Genomic DNA, 14,956 nt, shown 5'->3' with positions numbered 1-14,956 from the left:
AAGAAACAAAAGGACAATTTATTTTTAACCAATCTTTGGCTCTAAAAATCCTAAACCACCTTTCTTTAAAACTGTTTTTAAGCAAATACATGCATGGGACCTTTACTATATCTATAAAAGTGAGTTTACATGTCTCAACCCACATTAAAGAGATACTGATTGATCATTACAGATAAGATGTGATCATTAAACTTGGTAACTTGTGAAGTAACATTTATTTTCAAGTGAAAATCTGGACAATCACCCAGTCTGCCACAAGGGCCAAAGGACAACTCTAGGATCCTGGCTTTTAATCATTACTAATACAGGAACACAGAAACAATTGCACCCCAATGCTAACCCAAGACACATCAAAGATAATGGGAACTGCAGATGCTGGAGAATTCCAAGATAATAAAATGTGAGGCTGGATGAACACAGCAGGCCAAGTAGCATCTCAGGAGCACAAAAGCTGACGTTTCGGGCCTAGACCCTTCATCAGAGAGGCAGCTCTCTGATGAAGGGTCTAGGCCCGAAACGTCAGCTTTTGTGCTCCTGAGATGCTGCTTGGCCTGCTGTGTTCATCCAGCCTCACATTTTATTATCAAGACACATCAACTTTTTTTTACCTCATGTTGTGTATTGCATTTAACTACTGAACTAAGCCACCAAACGAGCCTGGCAATGCAAGAATGCTGCACAGTAGAAAATCCATCATTCTTCATCAACATTAAATATAACAGCTTTGAATAAATTATTTGGGTTATTTAAAGTAGTTGGCCAGAAACTGAGAAGGTGTTCACTGAACTAAAATTAAACCTCAGTATTTAATTCTGCCATCAAATAGCTAAGTCAGTACACAGAAAACTCTTGTTTTAATTATGCTCATGAATTTTGAAGGCCTCAACAATGCAAATACTGATGGGTCTTCAAAATGCAAATAGAATAACATGTCATCTGAGAGCTGTCCTCTCTCTGAAAAGTGACATGCTTTTTAATGAAGCTAAATTCATTGCCTGGCCATTCCATGTATGTGAACATAAAGCACAGTCGTTCTGCTCAGCACCAGTGTTGGTATTTGCATTTCTCATGCTCTCTGTGTCATGAGCTGCTACTACCTCCTCACTGTCCCCAAGCTCCATGGAGGCTTATGGCTGGGATATTTTGTTTTAAATAGCGACTAGTCATTTTTCTTTGTGGTTAGAATTATTATGATGTAAATCAGAATCTTGCCAAAAATCTGCTTTTAATCGAGAAATATCAAGGGTGTTGCCTCTACCTTTGATGATGTGAACTCAACAGACAGGCTGAGGTAAAATGTGCTGTGTACAGGCAATTGGCAGAAATTATCTTTTACCCTCATCTCTTTGAATTTACTTCAGAGAGAAAATACAATTGTAGGACTGAGATCCAGAATAAACAACAACCTTTTTCCAAAATATTACAGCATCCTCTAAATACTCTACTAATGACAGAAATTAGAGATAAGCTTATTTTACTTAAGCAATCATGCTGGATTTAAAAGCAATATTAGCAATGATGTCTGTACAGGTTTTCTTGAAAGCCCTCCTTTTAAACTAATCTATCATTCTTAAAGATGCCAAAGATTTAACATTTTATTTTTATTTTCTGAAGTCCTGAAGAAGTATGGTTTTCCATGTATGACAAACCGTCCTATCATTTGATCAGAATGGATTAGTTTTCCCCATAGAGCAACCCGCTTTTATAGAAATTCAACAGGAGTATATTACATCAGAAAAGAGTTCTCAGAATAATGGAAACATGAAAGAATGATTTGGGACATTAAAAGCTGTATCTTTTTAATTGCTTCCTCTTAACAGCAAAGATATTCACATTGCAGAAAAGGTGTAGTATAGGATAATGTCAGGAGTGAGAGATTATCACTAGAAAAAAAAGACCCTTTTTTCACTGCCTCAGAGAAGATTAGAGGTTCTAATAACTAGAATTACAAAGCGTTTTGGAAAGAAGTGAGTTATGTAAGGTTATTTCCATAAATGGATAACAAAGAGGAAGAAACTCACGATTCTCACTGAAGAAACTGAACAGGTAAGTAGACTATTTAAAAAAAAACTTTGTTTATGAAAAACTTCTGTCTAAGCAGCTATTGAAATAACTATTCTACTTGTTAAGGTAATTCAACATGAACTTAAAATGAAAAAAAAATTAAAAGGGCAACTTCAGCTGAAGAGACACCATGGGTCAAATAGGCTCCATTTCTGCTGTAGTGTGTGTGGTTCCATAATAGGATCAAAAATAGGGCCTGTTTCTACACATTATGAATATAGTTGAACAGAAAACATTTGCCACTGATTGAGACTCAAACCATCAACTTTAAACAGCAATGAAAAGGTGAATGACAAAATAAGGTCTTCCTGTGGTTACATATAGCTCAAAAAACCTTTCTAAGTAATTGTTCTTGATAAACATATTTGAATTTTCTTTGCACGCCTCTGCATCTGGAAAATTTTAATTGTCAAACAACTCTAACAGTCAAGGATATCTTGCACATTTTTTTCAGGTTTAAATGCAACACCATTGTTGTAAAAGTGAGCAAACAGCAGGAACGAGAAGGTCATGAATGTGCCTAAAACTTCAATGCGAGTACTAACTTCAGTGCAAAGCACCAACAGTTCATGCTTCTCTCTATTCTAACTGCACGGACACACTAGCACTCAAAAATAAGCAGAAGACGGCAACCTTATGCCTCTGACAAGGCAGTTTGGTTTACGGCGAGATAGGATTGAAACAAAATACTATAATGGTGGGAACTTAGTGATAAATAATTGTAGTAAACACTTGTAAGTAAAATTAAAACCCATTTCACAGCAGAAATTTTTGAAAGGGAAGAAATCTGTTAACATTAATTTTACATGTATTACTGCATTAAATTAATTGATAATTCCATTGATTAGAAATGTGACTTATCCTTCCATCTCTTTGTGTCCCAATAGATAAGGTTAAGGATCAGATATGTAAGATGCTTAACAATAAATTAATCTATGTATTCTGTAAGTACAGCAGAAGCGTTTCACTAACATTACATCACGCAGGCAAAAATATTCTACTCTTTCTTCACTGGTGAGCAAACAGGTGATGAACTGAAACTTGTACAAATGCTTCAACTAAACTAACATCTTTATGATCTAGACGCTTATTCATTTCAACATTCTATGTGGACATTCCCTGGTGAGACTTTATTGCATCAAACCAATAAGCTGTAGAAAATTGTCAATACCCTGAAATGCATGAAGACATTTCTGAGTCATTGTAAAGCAGGCTGCATAGGTCTGAGAAGCCTGTCCTTGTCAGGCAGCTTGAAGCAGGCCCTTGTAAATAGATATATCAAGTAATGAAATACAATACCCACAAAGTAAAGTTTAAGATTCCTTAGATTTGCCAACTTTGGATGAAAATAACTCTGGAAGTTTATATGACTTTCTGCCCCAATGGTCCTCCTAGTCAAACAACCCCTTCTCTCTCCTCATTACCTTATGATCAAATAAACAAAAATGCTGCAAGGAAAAGAGAAACACCCTTTTAATGCCACAAAACTTTTTATCCCGGGATTCTCATAGTAGTGAATATGGACGTTAATCAGTAAATCCTGGAGATTTGAAAGCAATTGTAGAAGTGCAGTTACCCTCGTGCCTATATGTAAAGGTAGCTTTTAGTAATAGTAATGCCCTGAAAAAAAAACAACCCTCACATGTATCTTTCAGAGTAATGTTAATGTACCGTCAGACACCATACTCCAATTATCCAAATAGGACTCCTTGATTCGACTGTGAAACTATCTCAGAATGTTTGGGCAGTGGTTACTGAATATGTGTTCATTCGCCCCACCATCTTGTATAAAATATAAATTCCAGAGAAATTACCAATAACCTATGAGGAAAACAAAAGGCTACATAGAGCTACTGGCTGAGAAATCTTCGTGGCTGCTTTAAACATCTGAAGAGTGACCTCTGTAGGATTGTACTATTTTGGAGAGCTTTTCATCTCTATCTATGTAACGAAGTGAAAGGCTGCACTTCAAAATAAAACCTTCATTATCTGACAACTTTCTTCTCATTTCCAATTAAAAATATTCTGATTTATAAATAAGAAATTGCCTAATTTCTAGTTTGTTAATATTCTGATTTTTCTTCTAACTGAATTGCCCCTGTTAGAAATTGCTTAAACTAGATAAAATTGCGTCAGTATAGTCTAAACCAAAAAGCAGAAATTGCTGACAGACCTGCTGAGCTTTTCGGGCAATGTGTGTGTTTGTATCTGATTTACAGCATTATCAGTTCTTTTGTTTTTTAGTCTGATTTGTACAAAAGTTTAATATGTGTTTTGTTTTATATATCCAAACATATAGCACTAGAGATACATTAGCATTATTGCAGCACCCAACGGAGGGATATAATAAAGTTTCTAATGTGTTTAAACGCGTATTTAACAGGAAATGTATCAATGCAGGCCAATCTGAATTTTACAACGATTACATGTCGTTTGCAAAACGTCTGGGTTACGGGGTGTGTATCTCTTGATGTGCAGAGAGAATTGGAAGATAGTATCAGGTTTGATCTGTTAGGTTTATACAAACGTGCCGCTTATCTAAACTGCTCCAAGAACAGGCCGCAACGAGATATCTTACTTCGCACAAGATGGCCCGAAGCTTAAACAACAGCGCAATGGGGAAATGCCTGGGTAATTCAAGCATTTGGGCACCAGGAGCGGATTTGTCCGTATTTGATGACTGTAAATCTGTTATATCCTGCATGGTTATAAACCCGGTTACCTGTTGCTGCTGTCTCCCAGTGTGATGTAAGGTCCCTGGTTGAAAGTGCAGAATAGCTCATTCAAACTCCTTTAACTTTCTTCCAGTGATCACTGAGGGGGCCTTACTTCAGTGAAACATTCTGAGTAGTTTCATCAAAGTAAGGCTCTGGTGAACAACCTTTTTAAATGCCTGGGAAACGGCGAGAAAGCCTATCGTGCTGAAGTGTAAGAAATGCTGTCTTTTTTTCTTATGAAACTGCCTCTTCCCCGGCGAAAACTCGAATTTTTATTCTGCCATGCAGTGTCTCCCGTCTGCAATCTGTTCTTAACATTTAAATAAACCATTTTCTCCCATCTCAGCACTAACCGAAAGTGTTCGCACTTGCCCGGCTCAATGCTAAGTGACGAGGAATGGCTTTTCTCTAAAGTCTGAGGTTCCCCCAGAACACAAGGCGTTTCATCAACTGTTTTTTTTCTCTCTCTCTCTCTGTATCTGTAGAACATATGGTGCGTTAATAGCGAGTTTCACAAGTTCGCCTTCCCGAAGTACGGAAGAAAAAACCTGACTCAACTTGTATTGAACAGAGGTGACACTTGGGCTGAAGATGAATGGTTAGCCTGTAATGTGATTTCTCAATTTTTTCCAGTTGTCTTAGAAATATACACACATAATTCCGTGCCAAAATCTAACCCAAATTTCAAGGAACAAGCAGTACATCCTCCCATACTAACTCTCAGTTTTGTATGCTATACATTTCAAATAAAAATGTCTAGTCCGCATTTGGTACAGAGTCAGTCCAGGCGTTAAAAAGAAAAAGTTAGGACTTTGGAGTTTTAGAGGCAATCCCGCCATTTCCAGCACGCTATCCACACCCCCCACCCCCAAATTTGCCTTTCTTCGAGGTAAGAACCTATACTTTTCTCAAAAGAAGCCGCTTTCAAAGTTGCAAGATCTTTTAACAGTCGTGCAGAATTTTTTCAACGTGTTTACATAGTAAATGGTAACAGTAAGTTTTTTTTAAAAAAACTTCATACGCAATAAAATGTGAATTAATATAGAAAGTGGTCAAATCCCCTGTTCACTCTAAATGCTGACGGAGTGAGGAGGCTGTGTTTTTTTTTCAAAGGGCTGAGAGGGCGAGATTTAAAACAGGGTGTGGAGGGGTCAAAACTGAGCCTGTTTAGATTTGTCATCAAGTTTCTTATCGTGACCTGTTTTTGGTAACTGGGACACCCCATTTGCTCTAACACGTTAAACAAACATTTGCTGAATGAGTTCCAACAGAAAGGTTTAACCCAACTCCGATAAGAAGCTGATTCATAGACTAAACACTGGGGGAGCGAATGATTGTAACTGTTTGCTTTTCCTGTGCGATGAAATGATACTGGGTGGGTGGGTGGGGTGGGGAGGGGGGGAGGTGGCGATCCAGGAGACCTGAAAGCTCCATGTGTTAAGTGGGGAAGAGAGGCGGCTTGCGATGATAACGGCTCTTACACCAGTTGCACTGGGAGACGTGAACAATATCAGTCCTTGCGATGGACCTAAGAGGGAGGTCTGGACGACATTCATTTTCATTAGTGCCGGCACCTCGGTGCGGGGTTTGAAGGACAGAATTAGCCCGCATTTCTTACACCAACACTCATTTCAAGTCGGGGCTTCAATGCAGGAAATACACTCTGGTCAAATCAAGAGGTTTCCCGCACAGAATGCCCCTTGCTGCCGAAACTTCAGGCAAAGCGTCTCCTGCAGAATCCGTTCCAACACTGACAGCGCAGATCGCTGTATCCTCCCGACATTAACACCGAGTTTCCTAACGCCACCTGCTCCCTTCTGTCTGACTGCTGTTAGCATTGCGCTGAGGGTTAACACCCGCTTCCATCGCGGATTTTTATGTCTATATCTACAAGAAAGCTCGATCTAACCGCCCCCCCCCCCCACCCCTGCGAACTGAGTGTGTCCCTCTTATCTCAGGCACCTCCTAACTCGTGTTCTCACAGCCCAGGGCTCCAAGTAAGGTTGGACCCATGCAGACTGCGGGCTCGATTTATCTTCCAGTTTCCCCACCCCCCCAACTAAACTCGCACCCCCCCCCGCCTCCCTCCCAACCATAAACAGAAACAAGCCTTCAATGTACAAACCTAGCCATTTCCAAACACACTGAGGGAGGGAATAGGCAGTCGCTAACCGCGTCCCAGTGGCCGATCGCAGTCTATCTTCACCACAGACCGGGTCTCCTCCCGGAGAACCGGCTCCAGCGCTATTTCTCCTCGGACTGTCTCAATGAATACACACCGCTGTCAGGAGAGTAATTCCCACCACCCACCCCAACACTGGAATAGGGAGAGAGAGGCTACGCTTAACAATTCAATGCGGCCTTGTACTATATGTTTGTGCAAGAAATTAAATCATAAAATTTTCAAACAATGAGCTGAGCCTTCCAGAAGAAGCGTCTGCTGTTTCACTTACTTGGGATTCGAGGAATTCCAATATATAGGTGCCAAAATTTCACAGTTTGATAGAGCCACCCTGCATAAAACGAACAAAACTCCCAAATAGTATCTCCAAAGCGAGTTCCTTATTGCCATCATTACCGGTCACTTGGTCCAGTACAGTTCGGGTAGAAAGCGCCCCGCGTCCCTGTCAAATCTCTGGATGTATCCTTTTTCTTAAAATTAAAGGAAAGAACCAAAAGATCCGAGAGTCTGCCTCGCAGTTGCTTCCAGTTGCTGCTGATCCCGCTGGAGCTGTTCGCAGAGCGGTCTCTCACACACGGCCGCTCGCTCTCCACATTCTCCCTGCAACGCCGCCGATGCTTTACTTTCAAATCGCTGCTGCTCTTTCTATGTTGTTGGACCTAGATACCTGCTTTACAACGCAGAGGTAAAATGAGCAATGGCAAAGAGGAGGGCTGGTTGTGGTGGTGGTGGGGGGGTTGGGGGGGGGAGAGAGAGAGAGAAAAATAATCAGTTGCGAGCCTTCCTTCTCTCCTCTCTAAGCAATCTCTCTGCTGTTTGAGACATAGGTCCAAGCCTGTCCGATTGGGTTGTTCACAGTAAGGATTGCAGTGGTGTGCATGCAAGCGCGCTCGCTCTGTGTTATATGTGTGTGTGTGTGTGTGTGTGTATTTCTGCCTTCCTCAGCTCTCCACTTGGCGACTTTCACCATCCAGGACGTGATGAGGCAGCTCTTTGCAGGAAGGTTATATACGTCCCAGCAGCAGGGTCTCAGGGAGCCCGCCCCTCTCCCCAGCACCAGCTGATTGGTTTATCCAGCCACCTGCGGCCGCCACTTCGGGTTGACTGACTGCAATATCCAGGCTCCCATTGGTCTTCAGATGCGTCAGTCAACGCCTCCCCCCACTTCATTGTTATTGTTCTATCGGGTGAAGGCAGATCTGAGTGAGCAGGTAACTCAATAAAACTGAGCGAGGCATGTAAACTGAGCTTTCCCATGTAAACGCACACACTGTTCCATTTGCACTTGCTAATTAGAAAGATTGCATTTAAGCACAAATCTCATTATCATTTGATTAAAGTGTTGATGGGGATTTGGGGACATGGGTAGGGGAACGAGGTTGCGGGTTTTCGGGTGTGGGGGTGGGATTATGTCCCCTAATGCATCGCACTCAGCAATAAACTGGTAAGATTTTCACTTTGTCGTAAAGTTTTCCTGACATTGACTTTTTTCTCCTCCCGCCCCCTTGCCAATTCTGTCAGATTGCATGGGGGCGGGGGAAACAATTGCCAATGCAAGGTTTGATATTTGCACAAATCAAATAGGGGGCCGGGAGTGCAAGATGATGACGCTCTGGAGAGAAGTAACTGTGCATCTCACCAAGATAAACAATTATGCCGTGTCCATTGATTTGCTGCAATTCCGTGCATTTGTATTCTGTTGAAGGAATTATACGGCTGGTTAAAAGCACTGATGTATTTTGTTCTAGGCTGGGCATTAAATGCAATGATGTGAAGGTATGATATTCCCAGCAGTCTGGCGATTTCAGTCTTTTTCATGGACCGACAGCGCCCACTAGAGATTAAATCTTAAATTTTCCACAAAAAAGAAACTCCCGCCATGAATTCTCTCTGGGTCTTATCGCCTTCCTAAGTTTGGAACATTCTCGCGGCACTTCACTATCACGGTAAACTTTTAAATATAACAAGAATATCTAGAGTTAAAAGATTTTGAAGTCGGCCTTGAATTGATCGACATAGTTAACTTCTTGAGGATTTTACAGTCATTGAGATTACTTAATGTTTCTCCTGAAATTCGCGGAAACTAATGGTGAGAGTAGAATTCAGGCTTGGAAATTATTTGTGTCTGCAGTATTTAAATTATTAAGAAACAGTGATTGCGTTCAGATTTATATTGTCTTCCGGAACCGCATGACTTTTGAAATTATCAGATAATGAGCTCATGTAATGTTAAGCTGTAAAATAGGCATCTATCAAGCAAGAGCGGATTTACTGTTTAAAAAGACCGATCCTTGGGACAGTTCATCAGCATCTGCCATCACCCCCTTGCCCAATTATTTTAGTGAGTTGTAATTCTCCCAAATCTATATTAGTGTCAATGGAATAAGTGAAAATCGATAAAGTACACAATCGGGAAAAGCGCCAGTTTACAATTAAATGGAAATACTTGATGGAAACTGCAAAAAACAATTAATGTTTAAATGTAAGTAGACAATTGATGAAAAATAGCAAGCGCGGACGAGTTATGTAAAGGCTCCAACTCGATATTCTGCAACTAAATCTTGAAACATAACCAAAAGGTGCAAATAACGTGTTAGTTTTATTTAGTTTTCAACTCGCCAGACATAATCTAATTTACAGGCGAGGGATCCCAAGTGTCCGGAATCCCGAGCAACTAAATCCCACTTAGTTTAAACGAGTTTGGTAGTTTATATCGATTGTGACAGTTAATAGGTTTCGCGATAGGAAACTAAAGCGACAGAAATGAAGTGCCCAGTTTGACCAGTGTGTAATGTTCGGGACATTGCGCGGACAGTTGAATGCTTTTCAATGGCGACACGATCTCAGTAAAGGATGGAACAAGATTCCTCTGTTTTCAGGTTAGTTTGAATTATCTCCCAACTAACTGAAGACTAGGAAGAAACTACGGAATTGTATTTAAAAAAAACAGTTCCAAGCGGGATAATGACATCTTGCAACCTTCAAAAAAAATGTTGTTTCCTTTTTAATGAAACCAATCTTAGTGACTTCTACTCAATCATCTGTATTAATCCCGGGCGGATTGGATCGACGGATGTGCTAATATTCTAGATTTTCGCAAATTTAAAGCGATGATATGAAATGCACAGTTGCAGTTTATGAAACAAACGTATGTGCGCAAATTGTTCATTCACTAGTCACCCCACCAAAGTTTTCACTGTTTTGTGTGTGTTTCACAGTTAGCGATCAACGCGGACACGAGATGATGACACGTAGCAAAGTTCCGAGGTGATAGACAGATCTGTGTGATTCAAAGGTGCGTCAAGATTTTCTACTTTTGTATTTAAAAAAAAGTTATAGGACCGCAACCCTGTGAGTTGGAGTTGCAACATCATGGAGTTTTATATTCAAATCCCTTGTTTATCCCGCTCACCGGCCTGAGAAGACATAAGTTAAACAGAAATCGTCACGCGTGTCCCCTACAAACAGCAAAGGATTAGCAACGATTTGGAAACCCTTTCAACATCAGCCCTAACCGTTACAGCTGTCGACACGTTTACTGCAGCATTTTATACGCTAATTCCCACGCTCATCATGAAGTCACTAGAACATCCCCCCCGCCACACACACACACACACACACACACACTTTTGCAGGTTATTAATAACTTCGATCTGCGGGAAAGGTCATGCTCTTTGAGAAGTTTTGATTCTTCCCCAGTTTACTCGACTGCAACACGTACAAGTGGAAGACCGATGTATTAGTTCGGAGCTTATTAACAAGAAATGCCCGTTGATTTGAATTGCCTCCTGTTCCAACAACAATCCACAAGATGTTTTTGTTTTGTAAAATAAAACTGAACTGATTTGCCTGTTGTTTCTCCGGCGGGCGTGCCGCGTGTTTATAAAACAAAGAACTGAGGAAGCTGGAAATCTAAAACCAAAACTAAAATTGTTGGAGAAGCTCAGCAGGTCTGTGGAGTGAGAAAACAGAAGACACTCCTGAAGAGTGGTCTTTGGACCCGAAGTGTTACTCTGCCTTCTCTCTAAACTGTAGTTTATAACCTTGGTTCAGAATTGTTGTACAACTTACAGGCATAGTGGGGAAGATAAGGACAGGACACACTGAGAGGACATTAGTTAGCTCACGTTTTATTTCATTTTTTTAATCGATTTTGCGCGTTAAGATTTTACCCGTCAACAATAAAAGAACATAACTTGCGAAAAGCTACATTAATCCTTTCTCTGATATAGATCATCTAAAGCGCTCGTGTGTTTTTTTTTCCGGCTGTCATTGAAATTTTAACCTGAAATATACAGGAAGTGGCGGATTTGCTGAGTGTCTGATCTTTCCTTTCACTGTGACCCAGAATAATTGGCAGCAACACCAAACCAGAGGAAAAAGAAATACGATCCCTGCGTCCGAGCTATAAAAGTAACTGCTCATCGAGATCCCAGAATAGGATCTGTTACATAATGCCTAAAATACGAAAACTGATTTCAAAGCAAATTCTCAAAGCCGTTAAATTGCAGTTCGCCATTTTCCCACAATGTCTCTCCAGACATTTGATATGCAAAGTGGCGCCTTATGAAACGATATTAATCACCCTACATAAAAACACTGGCCTTTCCAAAACTTTTTGACAGCATATTATTGCTAAGATGTTCCAATTCAATGCATACAGCATTGTAATTAATTCAGCATGGCAGTAAAGTCAAAATGGTAAACGTCGAAAAGCTAAAAGACACTGAATCCTTTAGTTTCTCAATATTCATCTGAAAATAACAACATGAAACAAATAACTGCGGTTGCGGAAACAAAAATTGTTGGAGAAACTGGGCAAGTCTGGCACCATCTATGGAGAAAAAACAGGTTCTGGACAAGGGTCGCTGGAGTCGAAACGTTAACTCTGCTTTCTCCTCACAGGAGGTGCCAGACCTGCTGAGTTCCTCCAACTATTTCTATTTCACCGAAAGAGAAATGCCCTTTTTACAATTCAAATTATTTGAATCGTCGCATTGTTGGCTTCAGAAAGATTCAGTGTTTGTCTTCAATTTGCATCAGTTCATATATTGCCCCTAATTTAGTTATTTATCTGGTTGGTCAATATAATCAGTAGTTTTAACTTCCTGGAAAATCTACGGCAGATTGACACAACAGCAAAGGAAACAAGTAAGATTTCTGAAGGATTTGCTGTATTTAGATCATGCGCATTTTTAATGTCATTGCACAAGGTCTTGGAGTATAACGGAAATAGTTTTATTTCCGAGGAGTTAGGACAGATTCAGCATTGTACCTGAGCATGCTATTGACCCTAAAGGATGTTTTGGTGAAAGCCAATCAGTGTGATTGTGAAGGTGCGGTGCTGAAATCCAACACAAAACTTGGATTTCTTCGAATAAAGTTGCCCAGGAATCGAACAGAAGCCACAAGTGAAACGCGTTTGACCGCAGAGAAGAAACGTCTTCAGCTGTAATGAAAGGTGATTTTTTTAGCAACTTAAAAGTTCTTGTGAATGTTATCGGTTTCTGAAGGCTGGTCTGAAGAACACGTTTTTTTTTAGAAAAGTCAGATCAATTGATGCACCGTAAGGAGAACAAAACTCGTCCCTTTTGAAAGGCTTTCGGGCACTCGATTATTTAAAATGCAAAACTGATTTATTTAAGGTTTATTATAACCGAACAGATGAATCCATAGCCGGAAGAAAGTTTTTCGGCCTAAACCGCTATGCTGGCGGCTTGAGACAGCTAGTTGCCTTCTCCTGCTCCAACTACATAACCTTGCCTCGTTTTGGTTTTGTTCTTTTTAAGTTATACACCTTACAAAGAACATGTAGATTTTTGGAAGCCTACCTGACAAAATTCGCACCGGTGTCCTAAAATGTGCCTTAGCGCCGTTATTTAATTCCAATACTGCAGAAACAGCGTAATCTTTAAGGGCAAGCATTTGAAATAATACAAACTGTATCTATGAAGAGTAGTGACAAGCATTTTAAATAATTATATATAGCGTGGATAGGAGTAAGAGCAGGCATTTGAACTAATCATTCACTTGTATCTATAAGGACAAACATTTGAATTTCTTATACATAGTATGTACAGGAGTAACAACAGGCATTCAAACTAATTCTAAATTTATATTCACGGGAGTAAGGACAAACATTTGAATTAATTATATATGATATCCATAGGAGTAAGAGCAAGTAACTGAATTAATTCTATGTAGCATCTATAGGAGTAACAGCAGGTATTCGAGCTACTTACACATTTGTATCTAAAGGAATAAGGGCAAACATTTGAATTAATTATATATTTGTATCTATAAGAGTAAGGGTAACTATTTGAATTAATTTTATATCGTATCTCTAGGAATAAGGGCAAGCATTTGAATTAATTATATATTTGTATCTATAAGAGTAAGGGTAACTATTTGAATTAATTTTATATCGTATCTCTAGGAGTAAGGGCAAGCATTTGAACTAATTATATATTTGTATCTATTGGAGTAAATGCAAAGCATTTGAACTAATGAAGTATCTGTGTCTGTAGGAGAGAGGGAGGAAAAGAAGGAGAGAGGAAATATGGTCTAATTCGGAAAGTGGCCATGGAAGTTTAGCTCGTACAAGTGAAGCAAGTTTTGTAGACAGCAGCACATGGAGAGATTTCCGGCACCATGATCCGGGTTAAATGTTAGCAGCTTCGAATTAAAAGCTAGCCCGGAAATGCATGACGATACAGTTTACACTCCAAGTTTGCAGATTTAATTTAATCGTTTTGTGCGACTTTATAGAAGACTCTCTTATATAATCGTATGCGACTTGATAACAGTGATAATTGTATTCGTATCCTAGCAATTTTAGAGTGTCTAACCTGAGTCCGTGAACATTCAAAGAAAGACCAGTCATTGAACCCAAACAGAAGGAGGGATTTCTCTTTACGAGATCAGTATTTCAAAGCATTAATGCGTTGGCTTCTTTCTAGACTCGAAATCTATTACAGTGTATTAACTTCATTTTTAAACGTTGTCGTTACCTCATTTTACGCCCGGCGTCTTATTTCTATTGCAGCTTTTATGACAAATATGCAAACTCGATCCCTTTCCCTGAACTGCAGAGGTTACTCGTCTCAGATTGAATCAGCTCACCTAAAAAATATAGTAACAGGGCTGTGCTCCTTCGCAAACCCAGACATATCGATCAGACCCAATAACAAGTAACTCCCAATGAGAAACAGCCAGCTTCTGTTATACGAAAAATGTATACTTAACTGCCAGAAACGGTATTGTATTAATGTCTTATGGTATCTTAAGCTGTAATACGAAATGAAAGCTTTTATAATTCTCGTCTGCAGTTGTGGCGGGGTTTGAGCTCCAGGGAGAGGCGAATAGGCTGGCGCTATTTTCCCTGGAGTGTCCGAGGCTGTTGCAAAAATATATAAAATCATGAGAGGCATCGACAGGGTAAATAGCCAGGGTCTTTTTCCCAGGCTTGGGAGCCCAAAACTAGAAGGCATAGGTTTAAGATGAGAGGGGAAAGATTTAAAAGGGACCTAACGTGCAGTTTTTCACACAGAGTGGTGTGTGTATGGAATGAGCTGCCAGAGGAAGTGGTGGAGGCTGGTACAATTACAACATTTAAAAGGCATCTGGATGGGTACACGAATAGGAAGAGTTTAGAGGGATATGGGCCAAATGCTGGCAAATGGGACTAGATTTATATAAGGTATCTGTTCAGCATGGATGAGTTGGGCCAAAGGAATCTGTTTCTATGCTGTATCGCTCTATGACACTATGCTCCCATGTCTCCATCAGTATCCTTTGGAATTGGTCAGCTGGTTTTAGTTAATATTGACTTTTGTTATGAAATTGATAATTAAAATGGAAGCACCCGGAGAAGTTCCCCTCCCTCATAATCTGTTAAAGAAAAAGTGAAAAGTGATATGACCTGTCCAATACCTCTCAAACTGTTATAAAGGAGGTGAAACAAAACGATATTCAGTCACTCCGCAATCAACAA

The 14,956-nt window shown here is 40.0% G+C and overlaps 1 protein-coding gene across 2 annotated transcripts in view; it reads right to left on the bottom strand.

Annotated features, from left to right (window-relative positions):
• The window catches only part of efnb2a (ephrin-B2a), a 56,437-nt gene extending 48,503 nt beyond the window's left edge, over nt 1–7,934 (bottom strand). For both annotated transcript variants that reach the window (XM_048533061.2, XM_048533062.2), the window contains exon 1: nt 7,235–7,934. In XM_048533061.2, the coding sequence (XP_048389018.1) occupies nt 7,235–7,356 (122 nt within the window). In that variant the 5' untranslated portion in view covers nt 7,357–7,934. The remainder of the gene's footprint in view (nt 1–7,234) is intronic.
• Nucleotides 7,935–14,956: the final 7,022 nt, after the last annotated feature.

This window comes from Stegostoma tigrinum, chromosome 6, assembly GCF_030684315.1.
Source record: "Stegostoma tigrinum isolate sSteTig4 chromosome 6, sSteTig4.hap1, whole genome shotgun sequence".
In the NCBI taxonomy this organism is placed as follows: Eukaryota; Metazoa; Chordata; class Chondrichthyes; order Orectolobiformes; family Stegostomatidae; genus Stegostoma; species Stegostoma tigrinum.
Note: the sequence above shows the minus strand (reverse complement) of the source record. Positions and strands in the feature narration are given on the sequence as shown.